Source organism: Ictalurus furcatus, chromosome 29 (genome assembly GCF_023375685.1).
Source record: "Ictalurus furcatus strain D&B chromosome 29, Billie_1.0, whole genome shotgun sequence".
In the NCBI taxonomy this organism is placed as follows: domain Eukaryota; kingdom Metazoa; phylum Chordata; class Actinopteri; order Siluriformes; family Ictaluridae; genus Ictalurus; species Ictalurus furcatus.
Window position 1 is genome coordinate 15184627 of NC_071283.1, and position 25581 is coordinate 15210207.

General features: G+C 40.9%; 2 protein-coding genes across 2 annotated transcripts in view; one reads left to right on the forward strand and one right to left on the reverse strand.

Moving 5' to 3' along the window:
• The window catches only part of ctnna2 (catenin (cadherin-associated protein), alpha 2), a 293809-nt gene that overhangs the window by 179132 nt on the left and 89096 nt on the right, over positions 1-25581 (forward strand). The gene's annotated exons all lie outside the window — the stretch shown is intronic.
• lrrtm1 (leucine rich repeat transmembrane neuronal 1) lies at positions 17375-20413 on the reverse strand. Its single transcript, XM_053619171.1, has 2 exons — positions 19700-20413; positions 17375-19558 (listed from the first exon to the last, which is right to left on the reverse strand). Exon 2 carries the CDS (start codon positions 19402-19404, stop codon positions 17830-17832), a length of 1575 nt encoding a protein of 524 aa, XP_053475146.1. The 5' UTR covers positions 19405-19558; positions 19700-20413; the 3' UTR covers positions 17375-17829.

Consider the following 25581-nt stretch of genomic DNA (forward strand, 5'->3'; position numbering starts at 1 on the left):
CTTCTCTCCCAAACTCATTAACCGCCCCCTCCTGTTTCTACAAGAGAAAGAGGAGGATTGTTTTGTAGATGAGAATGAAAACGAGAAGGACGGAGTGGGATTTTGGCCTTAGGCGTTATTCATTATTCATTATGGACACCATCTGCTTATACTTGAATTTTTTCCATCTCTTTTTAATATCCTTACCTATCTTCATTCCGCCTTCCTGCCGTCATCTTCATTACGGTTTTCCTTCCGTTCCCTTCCCTTTATTTTCTCCTTCTCCATCCATCCCCTAATTCCTTCTTTCCTACCTTCCCTTCCTTTACGTCCTTAATCGTGAATTCTTACTCCGACTCGTCCCTTTCCTTCCCGTTGCTTATCTATCATTTACTTTCTTTACTTTTTTTTCCCCCGACTTTCTTCAACTTTCCTTTCCCTTCTCCGTCTCTCCTCCCTTCGTTCCTCCCTTCTTTCCTTCACTTCTTTTCTCTGTAAGTGAAATTTGGCCTGCTGCACTCATTCTTAATTAGCAGGGCCTTTGTGCAATTATGTTTTTATTATTTATTTATTTATTTTTTTTTGTCGTTGGCATTATTAACAGTGTTCTGCTCGATTTGATTTGGCTCGTGTGTGTGTGTGTGTGTGTGTGTGTGTGTGTCCTTGATGACGGGCCCAGACGGTTGACGTTGCCCTTTGAAGGCTCCCGTCCAACGAATGCTTCCTGTTTTGTTTTTCATTTGTTCAAACGGCCAGTTCGGTGTGCTTAATCAACAGAGACCCTCCGTAACCGCAATTAGGCAGCCTATCAAGCGTGGCAGATTAGAAGACTACAGAGTTAGACTTGCCAAAAGCGTGGAAACGGTTGACCACACCGCTTAGAGGAGGAGCCAATCCAGGAAATTAAATATCGTTATGAACGGTTCCCTTTCGGACCGTGTTACCAAGACGGATTTCGGGTTGAACGATTTCATCGTGTCGGAGTCCGACGCGTAAATCCACGAACCCTCCGAGGCTCACGTCGGATACGGCAGTTTAAATGAACGCAACCTTTGTAGCTCAGCAGAAGATTTGATAGACGAGGTCGACTGAGAGACCTCCAGCTTTCTTTGTGCTAAGCGGGAGAGCTGTGATGATCCATTCTTTTCTTCCTCTGTAGTAATTCCCAGGCTCTCTGCGATGGCCCGAGGTGGTGTTTTCACAGCTAGACACGCTCCACATTATCTCCTTGTCATGATTGACACTCATGTATTCCTACAATGAAGCCGTAGAGCGACCGAGGTCCATCTAGTGCTGTGGCGATGACTTAGTATTCAGTCTGACTGTCATTCTAACCTCTCTGTCTCTCCAGCTCTCTGCCTCATGATCATTCTGTCCACATGTTTCACTGCGTGAAGGTCTTTCAGCGATGTCGGGTGTACACTTTGTGGCGAAGTGATATATATATCCATCTCTCCCTCACTCATTAGCCACTCACTCCTGTTTCATAAAGAGAAAGACGAGGATTGTTCTGAGGATGAATTTCCTTTCCTTCCCTTTTCTTCCTTCTTCTCTCCCCTTTGTCCTTTTTTTATGTATCTTGTCTTCCTCTCCTGTCCTTTCCTGTTTCATTCCCTACTTGCCTTACCCGATTCCTTTCTCCCTGTTTTCTGGCTTTACTTCCATCATTCCTTCTCCTAACATCCCTGTCCTATCTCTTTCCCTCCTTCATTCTGTACGTTAGCGCGTTCTTTCCTTCCTACTTTACCGACCTTCCATCTTTTCCTTCTCTTTCTCCGTCCACGTCCCTCTTTCCATTCTTTCCTTTCTACCTCCCTTTCTGTGTTTTCATCTTTAATGTTATCTGTCTTGCGTTAACTTTCCTTCCGCTTGTGTTTTCATCCCTTACCTTTCTCCTTATTCCACTCTTACTGTTTTCCGTACTTCCTTCGTTTAAATCTCTCACTTCTTCCCTTTTCTTTCCCGGTCTTCTTTTCGTCCTCCTTCCACCCTAGTCCTCCCTTCCCTTTTCCTTTTCTCTCTCATCTTCCCTTCCTACCTTTATTCCTCCATACATTCCTTACCATTCTTTTTTTTTTATTCCTACCTGTTCACCCTGTTCCTCTGTTACTCCATCTCTTTCCTCTCCTCTCCTGTCTTTCTCCAGCTCTCTGCCTCATGATCATTCTTTCCACATGTTTGACTGCGTGAAGGTCTTTCAGGGATACGAGATGTCTGGAGGCTGCTTTTGAGTCGACATGTGGAACACGTACTTTGTGGCTTTGTAAAAATTCCCATAAAGACTAGGTGACTAATAACGGCGATAGAATCTCAACATCCCACTTTAGTTTCATTGTGCGCAGGCAAGAGCTACGTCTGTAAAAAATAAAATAAAATACATCAGTATGTAAGAGTGCAGCGCTTTATAGTAGCTGTTCAAATGGTCCTTTCCCTTTTTTATTTTATTTTTTTATATATAATCTGACACTTGCAAAATCATAAAAAAAAAAAAAAAATACAATGAAAAGTCAAATGAAAAGTTTTGGAGGTTTCAGTTAAGGTTAAAGGAAGAGCTCGTATTTCTACTATTATCTTTGTTTGTATAAAATCAGTGGAAACGAATATAATTGGGATTCGTTATCACTGTCAATCAACACGTCTCTTCTTGCCTGTGCCGTCGTTGTAGCCGTCGGCGTCTTAGCCGTATTTCCACCGACTTTTCCTCCAGTCAGATTTCAAAAGGACTCAAGAAGCCAGAGTAAATGCTGGATTTCTTTCCGGCGTTATGCTTACTGAATCACAACGAGCAGAGTCATTAGAGTAAGCTCCGCCTCTTGTTTTGCTCTCACTGAATCACAACGAGCGGGGTCATTAGAGTAAGCTCCGCCTCTTGTTCTGCTCTCACTGAATCACAACGAGCAGAGTCATTAGAGTAAGCTCCGCCTCTTGTTTTGCTCTCACTGAATCACAACGAGCGGGGTCATTAGAGTAAGCTCCGCCTCTTGTTTTGGTCTTTTGAGAGTAAAAAGAACAAATTCATGTGCAAGATTGACTAGACTATAAGCGCTATAAGCCCTTTGTACGTATTTATTACATTGTTATAGTTCATTTTTAATGCTCAAACTTTAAATATGGCCGACAGTACATCGTTCTTCTTCATATACGTATACGAGCCTGCCTCTACAGATGATGCGTTTAGTCGTGTGTATCAGCTCAGACTCTGAAACGTTGGAGTTGCGCTTAGCTGAAAGAATAAACATTATTAATAATGTAAAAAGGTGATGCATGTTAACATGCCACAGATGAATTCGTATATCGATGCTTGATTATTGCATTACATAAAAATGAGAAAAAAATGTGTACAAGAGCGCACAGTCAATAATTGGGTTAATTGAGTTATGTTCAGCCTGGAGGCAAATACACTGTGTGTGTATTCATGCAAAAACACACGTTCGCAAAACATATACTCATACAAAGCTAGACGTCATACCCAGGGCGTATGGTCTTCACTGCTCCGGATCGATCATTCTTCTCGCCTCCCATTGATCCTCAGGTCTCGGGGTTTTTTTCGAGTGCAGAAGGGGTAAAGGCTTGAATTTGTCTATGCGTGTTTATTCTGCAGCTCCGTCTGCCGTCGCCGTCAGGATCATGCCGAGTTCTCTAGAAATGTCGACAGGCTTTTACGGCTCCCGGTTTATTTCCTCCGGCGTTTGATGCTCTAACACGACTGAAGAGTCCAAGCTGAGGCGGAGAAAAAGAGCTCGATTTCATGAAGTATCATAACTAGCGTAGCCGTCGCTCTCCGAACGTCTCTAATAAATAACGTCACGCTTCGTTTCACACTCCGGCCATGGCCGACTTGCGTTTCTTCTCTCCCTGGCTTCACGTTAATTAAACAAATTAGTGGTTTTATTACTCGGTTATCTTCACAGCATGTCACGTTTCGGTTTATTTTATTTCACCTGTAATTAAAGCTTCAAGCAGAACAAATTGATCAGAACGTTTTTTTTTATTATTGCGGCGTTGGTTCGGAGAACAGACCTAAACAAATCGAATCGTGAAGACCGAGGAGCTGGCGAAACAAGACAAAGAGACAAAGTTCTGGAACAAGTTTAAGCTTTATGCAGAGCATTAATTTAAAAAAAAAAAAAAAAATGGAACGAATACAGCGCAGCTGCGACGCCACCTCGAGGGGACCATCCACCAAAGGAGAGCGTTGGTCAGAGGAGGAGTCCAAGGTTAACGCGGAACACTACGCCGCCGCCACCATGCTCCACAGTGAGGATGGTGTTCTCAGGTTGCTGTGTTTTTGCCCAATGTACTGCCTTATTCCAAGGCCAAAATGTTTCGTTTTGGTCTCATCAGACCAAAGAACTGCTTTCCATATGTGTATCGAGTCTCTAACTCGTCCAAACAGAATTTCAAATGGTTCTCAACTCTTTCATAAAGCCCCAGTTTGTGGAGTGTTGTAGATTTCTCCAGTTCCTTCAGAATTACTCTTGGGCTCTGACTAATCCCTTCCTTTACCTGGTCACGTTTTGGTAGGGGGTCTCCTCAAGGCGGAGACACACTTGTTCCATATTCTTTCCATTTTACTAATGGATTTAATGTTATTCTTCGAGATGGTCAAAGTTGGTGATGTTTTTTTTATAACCAAACGCTGATTGAAAAATTTCCAGAACGTTATTTTCATAGCTCCTTGGTCTTCATGAAGCTGCTTAAACACTGGGTTCTTCCAGGAACCCAATGCATTATGTGTTGCACCAGAACTAGTAAATGGGTTTCACAGAAATTTTTTAAAATCTTTTTTGTAAACCATATTGAACTACCCCACTTCAAGGGGGGTGAATACTTGTGCAGCACACTGTACACATGTCTAAATGTAATATCAGTGAGACTGATACGTTCCTCAGAGGTAGTGACTCCGTGACAAAAAACGTGTTATAGTGGCTTTTCCTTCCACTGCTGCTGAAGATAATCTCCGGGGTAAACATTCATATTAATCCCTCTACATTCTGAACACTTGTGGAAGTGTGTGTGTGGGTGTGTGTGTGGGTGTGTGTGTGTGCGTGGATAGATGTGGGTGGAGAAGAGATCTCGCGTGTCAGGGGATAGCAGTCAATAACTTTTCATAAATGGAGTAAATCTTTGCTGGGTGAGCTGAATATAATCAGACGCTGTGCAGACGGAACCGTCTGGCACCTCGCGGCCCTCGTCTCTCTTCCTCAGGAGTTATCCTGAACACACGGGCCGGGCGTGATGTAAAGAAATTCAAGCAAAAAAGAAATAAATAAGAAAGCGGGAAAAAACAATGTTGTACTTCCAGAAAATGCGTATAATAAACGTTCATGTATGTGTAATGTACTGTTTCAAATTAATTACGTTTATTTAATCATTTATTTATTTAACAGATAAATGCACACCTGAAAGAAGGAAAGAAAGAATTTTATTTTATTTCATGTCCTGTCTGCTTCACTTCTTCTGTGTGGTCGTCTGTGTGTCCTGTTGATTTTTTTTTTCCCCGCAAACTCTCAACGCGAGTTATTAAATAAAGCTGACTGACCGTGACCTTATACTTTCTGACTTTCTTCTTCTTTCTTTCTTTCTCTCTTTTTATCTTTTTATATCCTACACGCCTCGCCTGTCGCCTCCTCTCTCAACACAGGTAAGTCTATTTTATTCGCCTTCTGAGAGTGTGTGTGCTGTAGTGAGAGAGAGATAGTGATGCGTAGTGTGTGTGTGTGCGTGTGTGCGTGTGCTGTAGTGAGTGTAGGAGTAAAAGAGAGATAGTGTTGTGTAGTGAGTTTTTGCTGTAGTGTGTGTGTCGTGCTCTGGTGAGAGGGTGTGAGTGTGTGTGTGTGTTGCTCTAGTGAGTGTCTGTGCTGCTGTAGTGAGTGTGCGTGTGTGTGTTTCTGTACCGAGAGGGTGTGTATTTGTGATTGTCTGTGTACATGTGTACGATGCATGTATATGCTCCACCCCCCCCTCCCCCCTCCCCCCGGGGGGATGGGGGGGGGGTCGTTTCTGGCTCTGCAGAGGCAGCTCATTAGCAGCACACAGGGTCAGTGGGTGTGGTTTTGGCTGTGAGTTTTTTCTGCACACAGTTTAATATTTTATTAGAATCCGGTTCATAAATATTCAGTATGAGAGTGAAAACAAAGTAACTGCACATTTATTAACAGCTTTTATTTTCATTTATGCTTAAAGATTAGCAAAGACTTAAGACTGGAAACAGCATGGGCTCGAAAACTTCCAGTGTGGAATTTATTTATTTATTCATTTATTTATTTGTTTATTTATTTGCCATTAACATGTAGTTAGGATTGCTGACTAAAAATATAACATCAGTGCTGAAAAATGTTTTTTTTTTAAATTACTTATTTATTTTTTATTTTAGCTACTACCAGTTAAACCATCAGTTAAATTAACAAGAGGTACCTGAATCAAACAGAAGTATCACACACACACACACACACACACACACACACACACACTTTCTGCAATCAGATCAGTACATGGAAGCCTGTTTTATTTTCCAGTGTGTATTTGTTGTGAGAGAGTCTGATGGGGAGAGAGAGAGAGAGAGAGAGAGAGAGAGAGAGAGAGAGAGCGCTTGTGTATTCAATGGGTTTGTGATCACCAGCAGCTGTTGTCGTATCCCAGCGTAATCACCATGCATTATGCCGCTTCGCTCTGAAGAATGTACTGGTTTCAGTTCTTTGATGTTGTGTGTGTGGAGAAAATTTCACTGATATCTGAGCAAGGTTCTGAGAGACCAGAATGGTTCAAACACACACACACACACACACACCAGGAAGCAGTTTAGTCTTAGATGCGTCAACCCCCGAGCTGACCCCCGAGTCTTTTCTTTCCGAAGAGAGATTGAGGAGAAGTTGTTTATTTTCGGGTGGAGGCTGTGGGGAAGAGAGCCGCTTGTGTACTGTGTGTCCGGTTACGTACCTTTCGGTCTCTGTGCGTGTTGGAATGCAGTGTATCTCATCATGAGATACACTGAACGTCATCATGAGAACGATGATTACTGAAAGCGAACCGGGGTTGTTGTAGTAGTAATTGTTCTGTTCCAGTCAACTAGGTGGCGATGTGCACGTTCATTGATCAAACTTTTACTAATGTTTATTTATAAAGGTCTCACTGATTGTCGTCGCGAGTCTTCTACTCCCGAGCGCATGTCGATAAATGCTGATCGTCGAAGCACGTTCATGGCGTTTACTTTTAGCCACGCCCACAAAAGAGCTGACTAAATGGTGAAAGAGCGCCTCCTACACGCATAGTGTGCAATCTTCCAGTAATGCAGCTCAGCCACTGCAGCACATCGGCTAGCACAGACACACGCCAACTCCTCCTTTTAAAGTGCGCCAATACTTTTGTCTTCAACGAACGGCAAGTCTTGATTTGTTGATTTGATTTGGACTCGCTTTCTTTCATTTCAACGATACAAAACAAATGAGTTTCACGAAATGAAGAGAAATAAATAAGCGATTTAAACGCCGCCGTGTAACGGGTAAAAGAACTCGCAGTGACTCGTCGACAATTATACGATTTAAAGACCGTGACTTGACGTTTACGTTAGTGCATCTGCTTATATTCCTTATATAATAATAAGAAGAAGAACAAAGTGGGTTTTAGTGATTTCTTTATTATTTATTTATCAATTCTTTTATTTTACTTTTCTTACTTTCTTATTTTCTCATTCATTCATCCCAAAAAGGAGGTAACTATACGGTCGGATAAATAAAGTCAAAGTGAAAAGGTCTGTGTGAGGAAGAGCGACAGTTGAGGAAGAGTGACGGAGGACAGATGATGGAGTATCGATCGTCTTCGTCGCTGTGGCTCGCTCTCCAGACACGCTGCGCTGGAATTCATTCAGCTCAGCATCCTGAATTCGTTCGATGTGAACTCTCCTTCTTTCTTCCTCTTCTAATCTCTTGGCTTCATATCTCGCTCCGTCACCTCAGCAGGTTTCGAGGAATAGATCGCAGGTTTCATCCTGGTTTTAATTCATGTGCATGTACTTGGAAGTTTGTGAAGCCTTTAGAATTTTCCTATATACCCACATAAATGTGACCTGAAACATCATCGGATTTTCACACGAGTCCTCAAAGTAGATAAAGAGAACCCGGTTAAACAAAGGAGACGCGAATATTATACCCGAGGAAAATGATCCAATATTACACATCTGTGAGCGGCAAAAGTATGCGACCCTCTCGGATTAGCAGTTGATTTGAAGGTGAAATTGGAGTCAGGTGTGAGTGAGTGAGCGTCCTGTTTTATTTAAAGAGCCGGGATCTATCAGAGTCTGAAAGGATATTTCAGGATAAAAAAGGATATTTCTGAGGACCTCAGAAAAAGAGTTGTTGTAGGTCGTCAGGCTGGACAAGGTCACAAAACCATCTGTAGAGAGTTTGGACTCCACCAGTCCACAGTCAGAGAGATTGTGTACAAATGGAGGAAGTTCAAGACCGTTGTTCTCCTCCTCAGGAGTGGAGACCAACAAGGGTCACTCCAAGAGCAAGACGGGTAACAGTCCACAAGGTCACAAAGGAACCCAAGGTAACTAAGCAACTAGAGGCTTCTCTCACATTGGCTAATGTTCTTGAGTCCACCATCAGGAGAACACTGAACAACAATGCTGTGCATGGCAACGTTGCTAAGAGAAAGCCACCGCTCTCCAAAAAGAACATTGCGGCATCTGGGTCAGGACGACTTGTCATCATTGATGGAACAATGAACTCTGAATTATACCAGCGAATTCTAAAGGAAAATGTCAGGACATCTGTCCATGAACTGGATTTCAAGAGAAAGCTGGTCACGGAGCAAGACAACGACCCTGAGAACACGAGTCGTCCTACCAAAGAACGGTTAAAGAAGAATAAAGTGAATGTTCTGGAACGTCCAAGTCAAAGTCCTGACCTTAATCCAATAGAAATGCTGTGGAAGAACCTGAAGCGAGCAGTTCATGTGAGGAAACCCACCAACATCCCAGAGTTGAAGCTGTTCTGTACTGAGGAACGGGATAAAACTCCCCCGAGCCGATGTGCAGGACCGATCAACTCTTACCCCAAACGTTTATCTGCAGTTATTACTGCACAAGGGGAACACACCACATACTGAGAGCAAAGGTGCACATACTTTTACCCCTCACAGATATGTAATATTGGATCATTTCTCACAATAAATAAATGACCGAGTAGAATATTTGTGTCTCATTTGTTTAATCGGATAGAAATGTAGAACATTCTAAAGGGTTCACAAACTTTTAAGCACCACTGTAAATGTGTATATTTCTGAATTTGCAGAAAAGTGAATATTACTGTTTCTCATTAATTAAATCAGGAAAAATATAAAAATATAAACAATATTTAGCAGTTTGTTTTTGTCAGGATCACTGGTGGTGGTTATTTTTTCTTTTCTTTTCTTTTCTTTTCTTTTCTTTTCTTTTCTTTCCATTGATTGATAGTTGTGCTTTTTCATACACATAATTGCTGTTTAGGTTTTTCCTCCACCAGACCAGCAATTTTTATTCATTTATTTATTCATTTATTTTCTCCACAGCATTGCTCTAAGTAACAGTGAGCAGCTTTAATGTTTTCTCCTCAGAATAGCTCACTGGATTTTTTTTTTTTCCATTTGTTTGTTTATTTTGACTTTTCTAGTTGTTTCTTTCTTTCTTTACTTAAAATTTTCTTCACACAATAGCCAATCACCTTTTTTTTAATTTAATTTAAACCTCTTTACCGCTTCACCTCTACAGGTCCACCAACTGCAGCTGAAAGAAACAGACAAACAAACAACTACACAAATGCGTAAATATGTTAATCCTCTGGAATATTCTGAAAATAATTCTAAAAGACGCGTCAGGAGAATGACAAATGAAAATGAAACTCGAAGAAAGGGAATGAGATGTGCGAACCGGGCTACAGTAGCCGGTATTGGTTTGCTTCTTGGAGAAGTAATCCCCTTTGTAAACCTTGACTCCGCCCTTCCACATGATCCATGACTTAACCCACAGTTTAACATAAAAGCCCTGTAGGTGTGTAAACACTCGTATCGTTCATCATGCATCGCACGCTACTGATATATACTCATTTATATGTATTTTCCCTCCATAATCCATATTAGCTGTGAATGCCATTCCAATAAGTTTCTCTCGGAATGAGTGGTCGTGTGATTTGCAGCGTGGTTTATAATCCGCCCACGACGTTCCCGCTCGCCGTCGCTCCGTGCTAGAAACCAAAATGTGTGTGGTGTTCTATGTAAATGAACATCGGTGGCTAAGCCATGCAAACTAGCACCCATAGCTCATCTCTGAGATCTATAAAACATCGCAGTGTGCAGCTTAACGCTTTCCTGGCAGCACGGCTGCGTGTGCGGAGGGACGTGTTCGTTACTCACGGCCATGACGCAAACCATGATGAATGTTGTGACGAGAGTGGCAAGAAGGATGAGATTCGGGTCAGACGCTGGCTAAACTGATCAGACTGGGAAAGATGGAGAATCGGGAGGATGAGGAGAGAAACAAAGATGAAAATAATGAAATCACCCACAATGTTCACTCACACGCCCAAGTCAAGAGCGCTAACTTGTGTGTTGTGGTTTATTTACAAGTGAAAATGGCATAAATCACGCCGTGTCTCAGGTGGGAGAAACGTTAATTAAAATAGGATTTTACTTGTTCTAAAAAATACTACTATTAATAATAATAATAATAATAATAATAATAATAATAATATTTATTTATTGATATAGCTTTTGTGCAGTAAAATAGAACTCAAAATGCTTTAAAAAAGAGTAAAATAGCAAATTAAAAAACAGCATTAGAGAAAAAGCAACAAATAGAGAAAATCAAAAACATAATCAATAAATTAAAAAAAATTATAATTCTAAAAAAACTCTAAAAATATATATGTACTAAATTAGCTCAAACATTTTAAAATGTTTAAAAATTCTATATTTGTTAATTTTTTTAATCAGAATTTGCTCAAAAAATTACTTTTAAAAAAGAAATAAAATACAATATTAAGACTGAATAAAACTGAAACTCGGGTATAATTTTGAATGTGCATGAGACAAAAATCTGTTCGAAATCCAATATGTGCACAAAATAAAAGTGTGTAGGTGTGTGTGTGTGTCTATTCATAATGTAAATGTAAAAAAAAAAAATCGTTTTCACAGGAACTTTAAATAACGTTTGCATCGTACACATGAACATGCGGGAAATATTGGCAATATTCCCGTGGTAATATGGTGCCATAATATGTTAAAGGCTGAATTGTTATTTTAAACAATTAAGATGATTTTGAAAATGGATTTATGCAAATTTAATACCCGCATTGACTCCGACCTCTGTTTTACACTCTTACTATTTTGTATTTTTAATTTAATTTTTGTATTGTATTGACTCCACCCACTGATTCATACAGATCAATCAATTGCTTTGATATGCTCTTTTTTTTCCACATTTAGTTAGAAACCCCTAAATTGTATATTTAAAATGAATCTATCTTCATAACATTTTCAGATAGAAATCCCAGAATTTGCATATTCAGATCAATCTGTTTCTACTAAACCTGTTTTGTGTTACAGTTTTAAGTAGAAAATCAAAGAATCTCAGAAACACATTAATCTATCTCACCCACGATTTTGCACATTTCCACACAACTAGAAATTCTCCCCCATTTCATATTCAAACAAATTTATTTGCATTGACTCCACCCCCTTTTTTTTTTTTTTGCACTTTTTGGTAGGCATGCCATAAATCCCATATTCAAATTAATCTATTTGCCCATTAGTTTGCATTTTCAGGTCAAACGTTGACTCCGCCCTCTGTGCTAGACTTTAAGGTAGAAATGTCCCACGTTTCATATCAAAAGTAATCAGCTTGCATGTGTTTTTACCCTTTTAGTGCCTCAGGGGGAAAAAAATCGATTCATCGTACAAAATGTCCCAACAGTTCGAGCCGAGAACGGCTTTGAGTCATCTCTTAATTAGTGTGCAGTGATATTATTGTCTTTGCTGATTGCTTGTGTGTCTGAGAGATGACGGAGATGTCAGACTGTTCTCTCGGTGTCTGCTCGGGTGTCTGCGGGAGAATTCAAGGACAGAGACAGTCAGTCAACACGGATAGCAAGAATAACGTCTTGGTTAAGACTTGCGTTCTGCCTGAAGCTCCTTACACATGCTACTGAAGTAATCCCTTTTTTTACAGGAACATTAAAGCTGGTTAATCTCTGATAAGCGATTTAGGTATTGTTTATTTCCAAAGAAAGTTGAGATGCTTAACAGTTCAGAATGAGTCATTAGATAAGAAATGCTGGTATTTATTTCTGCTCTTTTTTTTTTTTTTTTGTGTGTGTGTGTGTGTGTGTGTGTGTGTTTTTTTTTTTTACTTTTCTCAGTTCTTGTATGTTTTGCATTCATTTATGTTTCTATAATGCTGCATTTAAACTTAGAAATGAAATGAAAACCCATAACAGTACATACTTAAACATGTAGAATCGCTATATTTAATACCAGGGTTTATTCAGCTGCGACTCTGAATCGAGTTACATCATCATTCTGGCCAGGATGGCGGTAGATCCTGGGAATACTGGGCACAAGGTGGGAATACTCACTAAATGGGAGAATAATCCATCACAGCACACACACACACACACACACACACTCTTTCACACACTTGTTTTGAAGAATGTAATGAATAAAGAAAAAAATAATATGAGTTATCCGGATGGCATATTTGCATGTAAATGAAATGTGTAAGTGGTGGGTAGAGGAACTATAAAGGAAGAACCCTTTTGTTAAGTAATTGGTTGGTAGAACATGAAATATGAGGAACATGAAATCTGCCCTTTTGTAAGGGTTATAATGTTTTTACATGTCATTGAAAACTAAACTGAGATGCAATGAATTAAAGGCAGATACTTGGATGGCAAATTTGCAAGTAATTTAATTGTAGGGATTAGAAATGAGAGAGGGTTTGTGTAAAGTTTAGGTGAACTAATGCATTATAACACGGAAACTTTTTCGCCCCGGACGTATAATTAGAAACTCTGAAAATGGCTCCAGAGAGAGAGCGAGAGAGAGAGCGAGAGCGAGAGAGAGAGAGAGAGAGAGAGAGAGAGAGAGAGAGAGCTTTGGGTGCTTTTCAAACTTTCCCTGAAAAAGTGTTTTTTGTTGTTTTTTGTTTTTTTTTTTGCAGGGATGTGAATATTTAAATTTGAAATGTATTTGACTGTTCAAAAAAAAAAACAAAACAACCCAACGACTACGTTGTCCATAAATGCGTTAAAACTCTCTTATTCTATGATGAAATGAAATCCAGACCGTAGACCTGTTTGGTGTAAGTAACTAAATCCCTGAACTCCGAACTAAACTTACAAGATGCACCATCGATTTAAACGTCAGGTGGTTTAGCTTCAAAACGAACGTGCAGTTGTGTTTCTGTACGCCATTTAACTGCTTACTGTGTACATTTACTGCAGAGCTCGAAAAAAAAAAAAACAACAACAAATCTCTCTGAACTCCTAATGGCTGATCCAGGCTGCTAGCCAAACTCTTAATATTCACACACACACACACACACACACACACCCACACACACACACACACAAATACTAATTAGTAATGATATCATTAATATATCTGTAAGTAAATATCACTCCCTTTTCTTTCTTCCTCAACTGCTCTATTTTATAGTAATATAAAGATTAGTATTCACACCTGTCATAGCTTTTTTCCCAAAGTCAAAATTTTCACTTTTTTTTTTTTTTTTAGCGGAGGCCATTTTGTAAGTTGATTTGGTTTCGCTCTGTAAAATCTACCAACCAAGCAAAATGACATTTTAATATGTAGAATTCAGCCAATCATTTTAGAGAAAATGGAAATGTCCCCTGTCTCATCAGTCTCCCATCAGTATTCCCAACTAATTCTTGCAAGGAAGCATTTGTAGTCCATACAGAGTTTCTTTGTGCAGCTGGGGTCGTGTTGAGTGAAATTACATTTTAACATTTTGTTGATAGTTAATATAAAACCACCATGTTGTGTTTTTTGTGTTCAAACTTTTTTGACATCGGAATACAATATTTCATACACTTCAGTATTCCTCACACTTCAGTATTCCTTACACTTCAGTATTCCAAACACTGCAGTATTCCTTACACTTCAGTATTCCTCACACTTCAGCATTCCTCACACTACAGCATTCCTCACATTTCAGTATTCCTCACACTTCAGCATTCCTCACACTTCAACATTCATCACACTACAGCATTCCTCACATTTCAGTATTCCTCACACTCCAGTATTCCAAACACTTCAGTATTCCTCACACTTCAGCATTCCTCACACTTCAACATTCATCACACTACAGCATTCCTCACATTTCAGTATTCCTCACACTCCAGTATTCCAAACACTTCAGTATTCCTCACACTTCAGCATTCCTCACACTTCAGTATTCCTCACACTCCAGTATTCCTCACACTTCAGTTTTCCAAACACTTCAGTATTCCTCACACTTCAGCATTCCTCACACTTCACTATTCCTCACACTTCAGTATTCCTCACACTTCGGTATTCAGTATTTCTTTCAGTTCAGTATTTGTTAAACTTTAGTATCCCTTTCAGTTCAGTTTTTTTTACACTTCAATATTCCTTTCACTTCAGCATTCCTCACACTTTAGTATTTGTTAAACTTTAGTATTCCTTTTAGTTCAGTATTTCTTTCGATTCACTATTCCTTACACTTTAATATTTGTTAAAGTTTAGTATTCCTCTCAGTTCAGTATGTTTTACACTTCAGTATTCCTTTCAGTTCAGTATTCCCTACACTTGATCTTATTTTTTTTTCAGCTATCCAAAAAGTAAAATAAAAACATTAAACTTGCTGGTTATGTATTAAATATATAATTTAATAAATATATGTTCTTAATATAATCTAGTGTTATTGCTGTTTATTAGTTTGACTTTATAATTCTTCAATCATTTATGAGGCCACCATACTGTGATTTACCTTCAAATCTCAGAGGACGGTGTTAAAACCACCACATAACCTGAATATTGTGGGTGGGGAAGTGGTAGGTAAATTTTTGCCTTTAATTAAAACACTCATCACCTACTAGTTCACTGCTGGCATAACCTTTTCACACAGATATGGCAAATTTGATTAAGTTTGTGACCTTCTTGGCTTTTTCGCTACGACTGAAGTCTAGTGCTCCCAGGGGGGGAAAAAAATGGAAGTAGGAGGGCATCATGGCTGATGATAATTACCATTATCTGTTATTAACTTTATCAAACTCCATTTTAATTATGAGAAAAATAAGCTCTGGTGGAAGCAAAATCTCCAGTGCAGCTTTTGCATCACACGAAACAGGAAGTAGAAATTGCGGTTCAACTTCAGCCCCAGCATCCCACCTCCTCAAATATTCATGACCCTTCAGAAATCTAGGGAGGTGAAATCAATACAACTGCCAACCCAACATTGGCCGCAGAGTTACCACACCATGAAACATTGATACAGTATAAATAAGCCATGGGGGCCTATAAATAGGACAGAAGACCTGGGTGGGAGGGGGAATAAGGAAGATCATCATAGGGGTAGGCGCATATTCATCATTACAGAGTGAGAATGAGTAAAACTGCATACGAGAGACCTCTGCAAATCTCTAGCACGTAGCCATTGTTGTTATTTGTGGAGCCGGGCCATGCTGGTATTGTGTTATTCAGAGCTTATTGTTTCTCAGAACTCAATGGAGCAGCATGAAAAGAAGATCATGAGCGTCAACAATGCTTTCCTCCCTCGCTTACGGTTTACGATCCGTCATCCTGCATCTGCAACCACTCGATGAGACTCCTAGTTAAAGGCTAGCCCTTCGTTTTTCACAACCGGTTGAAATGATGTGTGTTTGAACATGGACTCATTCAGAAATAATCAGTTCGCTCAAGGATCAGAAGACTTTTACCTCAAAACATGTTTATATAGCATTTGAATACGAATATCCTCGCAGAAAGCAAAGTGAAAGCAAATGACCATATAAGGAGCATGACGGGATCCATCAGGAAAGAAAAGGCGTGACATTTCTGCATAATATACAACAATCGGAATACATTTTCATGAATTTATTTTGGCTTAGCTCTTTGTGGTGAAATACAGTGGTGAAAATAGAACAGTTTAATTTAAATCAAGTGCTGATGGCGTTTGGGGTTTGTCTGTTTGTAGGTTTATAAAAATCCCTGCTCAGATCTCTTCACAGTTTCCTTTTTTTTTTTTGTCACACATGCAAAAGGAACAGTCTAGAATATGAAGTTCTCGATCCACACTCAAATAATCCGATATAAAGACAGCTGCTCACACATTCGGACCCCTTTAGCTCGAGCCCCTTCACCGTGGCAGTGGGGGACCGTAGACTAGACTTTCGCTTCAGAGCTCTCTTGTTTACGTCCACTGCTCATCCTGTGTGTTCCGAATGCCAGATTTGACTCTGCAGCTGAGCATCGAGCATACACACACACACACACACACACAATCTCACACATCGAAAGGTAAGAAACGTCAAGGGCTTGCTCTCGCTACTGCTGGTGCTGTGACACTAGAGAGCAGTCTACACCTTCTTTCACAAAACCACATTCTTTCTGCCAGTGCCACTTGATGCACATCAACGTCTGCCAATATTCTCTCAACAAATACCTCAAAGGAAAGAAGGAAAGAAAGGACTGGGTTTCATATATATATATAGAGTCGTATTTCAAAGATTCACAGTAGATCTGCCGGTTATCCATCTCTTCATTTCTAAGTGAATATTAAGGCTTAGTTTTGTTTCGCTCTGATTTCACCACTGTCAAGCACAAGAAAGCAATAGGCATAGGTTTGAGCCTTTAAAACACACTCATTCTGGGTTTTTTTCCCCTCAACAGCAAACCGCATCATGCCTTGATCATGTAATCAGACGACACACCATCTGATCTGAATAGGTCATGTGTCCCTTTTTTGTTTCCTCTGCTAATTTGCTTAATCTGTAAGGAGAGGGACATGGGAGTAGATAAAAAAGCAACCACAACAGTAACATCAAATCTGCACAGTGATTATCCCTCACATATGGTGAGAAGCAGATTGAACGAGATAGAGAAAGAGAGAGCGAGAGAGAGAGAGAGAGAGAGAGAGAGAGAGAGTAAGCGAGGGGGTAAGTCTGAATTCTGAATTTCAGACTGAGGCTTGACATTTCCAAACGATGTGACGAGATCACCTGTTTAAATACAGCATCGTCCAGTCCTCCACACCTACCCTTAGACTTATTTCCAGACCTGACTACTGTGAATTGCTTCTTTTTTTATTATTATTATTTATTTAAACATTTTGATTCTTTTTTCCATAGTTTACAAAAGAAATAAGATAAGCTTCTTGTATTTTTATTTCCCACTCTTGCATTTCTGCATTTGAACATATTTTACACAGACTTGTCTCATTTCAATGTTTTAACCCATTTAGATTGTTGATACCACAATGAAAAAAAGCATGTTTTCATCAATGTCCTCATTAGCTTTAAATCTTCTGTAGTAGAAAGACATATTAAAGCTCAAATATCCACACTTCACAACTTGACCTTGATTAGTCCCTGTATTCCTCAAAAGGTTCTCACTCCTGCTTGTAAACCAGTCCCAAAACCAGGTCCATCAAAACCCACTGCTGCTTTTGATATTAGCAGTAAATCCTTGGCCTTGTCCCATTTATTTTTTTCCCCCAAATGTGCCATCAAGCCTCCTTGAGAAAGCAGCACAGTGTGATGCAGTGTAAAAGCATGTCCCATGTACATTGATCCAAGAAAATTTGTGATCGCAAGATATCCAGCAGCCAGAATGTCACACCTCACACTCCCGAGATGCCTGTTGCTGGCAAGTACAGGATCCATATTCATTGATGATGACGAGGGCCCCTTCGATATGGTTGGGCTTGTAGTCAACATAGTATTCGGGAGTGGACATGGTGGCCATCTGCTGCATGGTCTGCTTTTGTTTCTGCTTGCGTCGCTGGTTGCTGAAGCACTGTCTCATCTGCCTCACCCCAGCTGGGAAACACTTCCAAGACACGTAGAGCATGAGCACTATAATCAGAAATGAGAAGATGAGTGCCATGGTGCCGGTCACTACCTTGTGGATCTGCATGGTGCTCTCCAGGTCATCGGTGGCTGCAGTCACTGTGAAGGAATTGGTCACCACCTCACCACCCTCCATGTCTTGCAAATCATATGGTGTCCTGGTTGGACCTTTAAAAATGGAGCCTCTGGCCAGGTCTCTAGTGGCTGTGAAGGTCTGTGTGGTGGCCTCGATGCCATCCTCGCATAGCTGGAAGGCATAAACGGCATCCAGGATGTCCTCGCCTTGGGCCATGTCCGGGCTGGCGCACTGCAAGGCACTGTCACGTTGACCCTGGAAACTGCTCAACCAGGCGGCAAGGGCGCAGACATTGCGGCTGCATTCCCATGCGTTCCCGGACAAAGTGATACTGCCCAGGGACGTCCAGGAGCCCAGAATGCGCTGGTCCACATATGTCAACTTATTAGAGTTCAGCATGAGCTCTTTGAGGTTGGGCACACTCTCAAACACATGCGGCTCGATGTATTCAATCTCATTGTTTGAGAAATCGATCTTTTCCAGGAAGTGCCAGGTCCAGTCTAGGGTGCTGACCACAATGGTGGCCTTGTTATTGCGCATGTAGAGTGTGCGCAGCGAGATGAGGCGGGGAAAGTGGGCCAGGTTGATTTTTACTAGCTCGTTGTGCTCCAGATGCAGCTCAGTCAGCTTAAAAAGACCAGCGAATGAATTTCGGGCCAGGCTCTGTAGCTGGTTGTAGCCCAAATCCAGAAACTGCATGCTCCTGCAGTCCTGGAAGATCCGTACGGGCACAAATTTCAGGGCGTTGTACCTTAAATGCAAATTAGTAAGCTTCCTAAGCCCATGGAAAAGGTCTGGCTCCAGGGACTGCAGTCTGTTGTATGATAAATCCAAGATGCGCAGATTGGGTAGGGGTCTGAAGGTTCCATTAGACAGGCTCTCTATCCGATTGGTGCTCAGGTCCAATTCTTTAATCCTCCGCAGCCTCTCGAAGGCGCTCTCCTCCACATATTCGATGTTGTTATGATCCAGGTATAGCCAGGTGAGCTGCGACAGGCCGACAAAGTGCCCCTCACGCAGCTCCGAGATGTTGTTCTCCCGCAGGGACAAGCCGGTGGCGCTGCTCAGATTGTGGGGAATGTCCGTCAAGTTGAGCCCCTCACAATAGAGGAGCTTGCTGTCGCAGCGGCACAGTCTCGGACAGCTCCCCCCCACCAGGGGAACCATTTTCAAAAGGATGCCCAGAGAGCACAGTAACAACCCAGGGGGCTTTCTTAGCGTCCACTTTAAATACAGACCAATTAGAAGGAAATCCATTAGCATGAATATCCTGCAGTGTCGTGAAGAAGAAGTTCATTGAATCTTTTAGATTTGTCTCATTTTGAGCAACATTATTATTGTTGTTGTTGTTTTTTTTTTCTCGTTTAGTTAATGTGGTTTGGCTGATGGTGATTTATTACTCAGAGTGAAAGAAAATCTGGCCAAACAGAAAAGAAAAGAGTCAATATGGGGAAACGGCAAGTCACTTCATTCATGTTAGATTGGGAAGCGAAAGGAGATACAGCCGAGGGTGAAAAAGCATTCTTCCTAAATCACATAAAACAGGATTCCTACTCACCCCTTTTCCAGAGGCTGACAACCTCTATTCAGCTGCTCCCTTTGTGCCTGCAATAATTAGGTGCGAATATAAAAAAGATCCCAGTGTGGTACAAATGCAGCCTCCCCCCTCCTTTTCAGCAGCTACCAGAATCTGGCAGACTTACAATGTCTTAGTTCTCCTCGCGTGAAAGAGCCAGAAAGAGGAGGAATCCGAGTGGCATTCAGTGCACTCGCAGGAAATGCAAGCTGCCCAGACTGCATGCATGAGCACAGTCCTCCCTCTCCTGCTTCTCTGCAGTGACTGCTGTGCTGATTAGAGCGAGATGAGAGGATGGGAAGAAAAAAAAAAAACAGACACACACATTCACAAAGAGAGGGAAATCAAAACAGAACTCTTTTTTCCTCCGCTGTATTTTTTTGTGCAACCGACTCTGTTGAAGTGTCGGCGCAAATTAAAGTCCGTTACTTGAAGCTGTCGGCAAGCTTCGTGGCTCGTATCCATTCGGACCAGTCATCACTCTCTCGGTGGGCAGCTCCTCAGAAATAAGTGCTCGTCTCAGAGGAATGCTAGTTGCTCTGACATTTTTCTTTCTTTCTCTCTTTCTTTTGTTTTAATTTTGGTAGTCCAGAGTCCTCTCAGTTCGGTTTCCAGTGCGCCCTCTTTTGAGACTCACTCATTTTGTGTAGGCTGTGGAAAAGGCTGTTGCTGAGCGGAGATGCTGAGGCATAGAGGCTGAAAGGCAGGGCTGGTTTGTGGAGAGAAAAGAGAGAGAGGGGGAAAAGAGAGAAAGAAAGAGAGAGTGAGAGAGAGAGAGACGAGCTGGAGCCCTTGCAGCAGAGTAGTGCAATGCCAGTGCATGCAGAAACACCTTCTGTTCACTAAGTGTCGTGAGCTACTCACAATTCAGCCGAGCTCTCTCGCTTTCCTCCACACAATCTCTCTCTCTCTCTCTCTCTCTCTCTCTCTCTCTCTCTCTTGCCATCACTTGCTCAATCCTCCTCCTCCTCCTGCTTATGCTATTCTGTTCCGCTCGTTTCTTATATATATATATATATATATATATATATATTTTTTTTCTTTCCATCTCTCTTTTGCTTGATTTCTCACAGTGTCTGGTACATTTTCATATTCAAAAGGGTTCGGGATTTGGCTAGGGTACTTTAAACGTAACAAACAGTTGAATCCGACCCCCCCCCCCCCCCACACACACACACTCCCTTCCCTCCCTCCTTCTTCCCATCACTCCGTCTCTCTGTCTTTCTCCGTCTTCATCTCTCCTCCCACCCGCTTCTCTCTAATGAAGTGAAACAAGCCATATATCTGCCTCTCCTTTTTTGGTTTTATTCAATCCCATTTGCTCATTTTTTTTTTTTTTTTTTTTTTGTATTTTTTTTTTGCACAGCCATCTAATGAAATTGCATTCTGCATACGTTCCCTGCAGCATGGACAGACCGAAATATTCATATATATTAAAAAAAAAGCATCACGGATAGTGTTTATTTCTTGCGGTTGTCTCGTGTTCTGCACCATGTTCTGAATTCCGTGCTTGATGGTTTGAGCTCACATGGCCTGTTTTTTTCCTCGCTAAGTGTACGTTTGGACACTTGGATGACTACTCAGGCCAGGCTTGACACAGATTCAGAAAGATGGATGGATTTTCCAAGCATGCCGTCAGATCACTAGTGCTACCTTTGATGATCATTAGCTCCAAAAACATCCAAACACGTCAGCAGGGTTTAGAGCACTACAGGAGTCTGTCTCCAAGTGTCCTGCCCCTTGGAAACCATTACATGTGCATTTCATACTGTAGGTCTTGACTTGTTGGCCATGACAGTTTGAATCCCCGGTGTCCGGGCAGAATGCAGATATCATCTGTTGCCACTTAAGGCACATTCAATAAATATTCCACTCGGGAACTCGGGCCCTGGTGCTCTTCAGATCCCTGATAGGCCACCGCAGCTTTGTCATTTCATTCTGATTAATTTTCAAGGACAATCAACTGTGAAACTCCCTGTGCATGAAGCGACCATGCGTGTGTTTGGCTGCCTCACTTCTAATGCCTGCCATAATGTTAGCGTCAGCCCCCTTCCCTACTTAGCATGCTGTGAAATACCAGTTAATCAGACCGTCGGAGATGAAGGAGGGATTTTTGGGGGGGGGTGTGGGTGGGATCATTCAACAGTCTCTCATGCTCAACTTTACTGCTCTAGCACCACTAACAGGAAAATAGTGGATTATCCATGTTCCTGTCTTAACATTTGTTAGAAATTGTTTTAAACTACTTAGTACTCGATCCTTGATTCTGATTGGTCAGAGGGAATGGATTCATTTTCTTTAAATTGCTCTAATACATTATCGTTACTATAGTAACATCTCATTCACAGGGACACTCGACATGAACAGATGAAATTGTTTTATTACTGTTTAAGTGATATATCAAGGGGAGGACAATACAAGTAGTGCTAACGTAAGTTAGGAGTTAGTTAATGTTAGTTAAATGTTCATGGAAGAGGTGGATGTTTAGTCGTTTCTTTGAAGATAGTGATGGATTCTGCAGTCCGGGTTGTGGTTGGAAGTTCATTCCACCACTGAAGGACAGTCGGTTTGAAGGTTCTGGAAAGTGACCTTTTGCCTTGCTGAGTAGGCACTATAGCAGGCGTTGGTCGTTAACTGATCGCAGGTTGCGTGAGGGAACATAAACCTCAAGGAGAGTGTTGAGGTAGCGGGGTGCTGTTCCAGACAAGATCTTGTATGTGAGCATCAAGGCCTTGACTTTGATGTGTGCGGCTACAGGAAGCTAGTGGAGGGAGACGGGTGTGACATGGGTTCTTTTGGGCTGGTTGAAGACGAGGCTTGCTGCTGCATTCTGAATCATCTGAAGGGGTTTGATGGAGCTGGCTTGGAGGCCCAGGAGTAGTCCAGCAGTCCAGTTTTGAGATAACATGTGCCTGGACTAGTATCTGTGTAGCTTGTTCAGAGAGATAAGCTTGTATTTTCTTGATGTTGTACAGAATGAACCTACAGGATTGTGCAGTTTTTGAAATGTGGTCTTGAAAGGTCAAGTTGCCATTGAAAGTCGTCCCAAGGTTTCTGGCTGTCGTGCTTGGCCTGTGTGTGGTTAAGCTTAGCTGTACGTTGAGGTCGTGGTTGATTGAGTGGCAGGCAGGGATAACGAGAAGCTCAGTTTTTTCCAAGTTGAGCTTAAGGTGGTGTTCCCTCATGCAGTTTGAGATGTCAGACGGGCAAGCAGAGATGCGTGCTGAGACGGATGGATCATCAGGCTGGAAGGACAAATAGAGCTGGGTGTCATCGGCATAGCAGTGATATGAGAAGCCATGAGAAGCAATCGCAGGCCCCAGAGATGTAGTATAAATAGAAAAGAGCAGAGAACCCAGAACTGATCCCTGGGGAACCCCAGTTGTGAGTTGCTGAGTTTCAGAAATCCCTCCCCTCCACAATACCTTCAAGGATCTGAATTACTTTGTTTCATGGATGTTCTACAATATTGAATGTATTCTTTAAAAAATATCAACTATAAGATAAAACCTTTGTGTTATTCTTTGATAAAGAAATGTATACATTGGAAAATTGCTGTGGTATAAGAGGAACAAAACACTTTCTGATGGTAACAGTAACTCTGTTGTTGATTTTTTTTTTTTTTTAAATGTAATTTTGGAATCGAATTGCACCACACCAAGTTGTATAATGTGTAATCATTAAACAACATTGCAAATTAAGTCTAGAAAAAATGGCCAGTGTTAATACATTCCCACAAGCACACTCATTAGTTTGACCTCATTTATTTATTTATTTATTTATTTATTGATTGATTGATTGATTGATTGTCAGTGTCAGTGAATTTTGGCAAACGAATTTGATTTGTTATTGTATATTATACAACATAATCTCCGTCTGAAGAATTTTAGATAGCATGATTTCAAATCGTGTAACTGTTCTGACTCAAGAGTGTTTCCTCTGACAAGCTGGCATCAGATTCAGCAGTAAATGATGGAAGCAATTATTTCTGAACCTGCAATTAGTGCTGTTTTATAACACTGACTTGGGCTCTGGAAGTGAATCAAGTGACGTGATGAATTTCTTTGAGGGAAAAAAAATGTCAATATCTTGACCTGTGATTGGCTAATGTGTTCTCCCAGCATGCCTGAGGTACTTTCTGTATCTATTTGTGTGTGTGGACAAAAAATACAATGTCTGATCAGGGGAAAAAGTACCTAAACCAAATGGTACCGTACGAAGTGTTGTATTCACTTGCTCACATTATTAAGAAAGATTTAGTAAAATTGGGAATGTAAAACTGTATCATCGCACTCTTAATTCTTTGATTTTTACAATGCATTTTAAGGTATTTTAATAAGCACAAATTGTTTACTGCGCATTTAAATGGACTAAGTTCCATAAACCAAAAAATGCTGCTTTATTCTTCTTGTTAGTGCTGGTCTGGTAAAATTCATGCTGGTTCTAGCTCACTAGTTTATTCTGCTTAGTTCTGGTCGGGTTCTCCGTGCGGGTTCCAGCTCACGTTTTTAGCTGTTTTATTCATATATTCCTGGTCTAAAGAAATTCATGCTGGTTCCAGCTTGCTGAAGCTGGTTTATTCTGGTTAGCACAGGCCGCCTGTTTTCAGCTTGCTTATAGTGCTGACCAATTAATACTAGTCCCAACTGGTTTACTCTGGATGAGTCTGGTTAGTGCTGGTCTCATGAAATTCTTTAGTTAGCTCACTGACCAGATAAACCAGCACCAGACAATCACATACTTTATTTTTACTGGTTAGACATGCCAGTTTCAGTAGGTTTATACTGGTTAACCTTTGTATGGTCAATGGTTCTAACATAAGAAATGGGTTCTATATGGCTTGCTTGCAATTAGAACACATTATCCTGGTCAAGGTGCTGACTAGATATACTTTTTTTTTTTTTTTTTTTTTTTTTTTCCACTGGGACTCCTTTATTGCTCTAATCTATTGCCATAGATACATTTAGTTTCACACCTTAAATGCTCAGTAGAGTTTTGACAGAGAATGGAAGCAAAGTCAGTAGAGCAGGAAAAAAAAGAGAGCTACCCTGAGTACTGACCATCTATATGCAATCCATCTCTCTTCTGCCTCTCCCCATCTCTCTTTAGGCATAATTAATGGGTGCACCATCAGCTAATGACTTGGTACCCTGTAATGACTTGACACAGCGTACAGGAGATGGGAGTATCCAGGCCATTAGTTTTACAGACTTTTAAGAGCTTTGGCAGTGGTGATTTTCAACGGGAGCATTCAGCCCTGTTGCAGTGCGATGGCCATGGATAGTGGTCAGGAGAAAATGATGACCTTGAGGTTTTTATTTTTTTAAAAATATATTTTACTCTCACTGTTGAGGTCATAAAGGGGGATTAGATTCAGTCATAAAATAAGTAGAAGCAACGGACTCTGTGATATCACTGGAGAGATTGCTTCTAATTTGAATGGCTCGATAATTTCAAAAGGAATTTATTTTAGGCTAAATTAAAGGATTAAAAAAAAAAGTTATAATCTCTCGTAAAAATGTAATTGAAGGCTATGGTGTAAATCAATTGACTGTGATGAAAGGCAGAACAAATTAAACAAACTGGCTTATATATCATCTCTGTTGTACTATTAATAAAACCGAATCGATTCAGGGATCAGTGTGACTCATAGGAGCTTTAAAGATGATACTGGAATAGCGAAAGTTATGCTAGCGGTACGTTGCAGAATTATGTGCTAAATAATTAGACCTATATTGTCCACCTCAGGCCTTTTGCTATGCTGAGACAAGTCTTTAAAGAAGCACTTTTATAAACATAATCCATCTTCATTTCCATTACGAATAGGTCTATATGCACATCACTGGCTAGACCAATAAACATAA

Coding starts and splice junctions, on each gene's coding strand:
- lrrtm1 (XM_053619171.1), bottom strand. CDS start 19,404: ATGCTAATGGATTTCCTTCTAATTGGTCTGTATTTAAAGTGGACGCTA.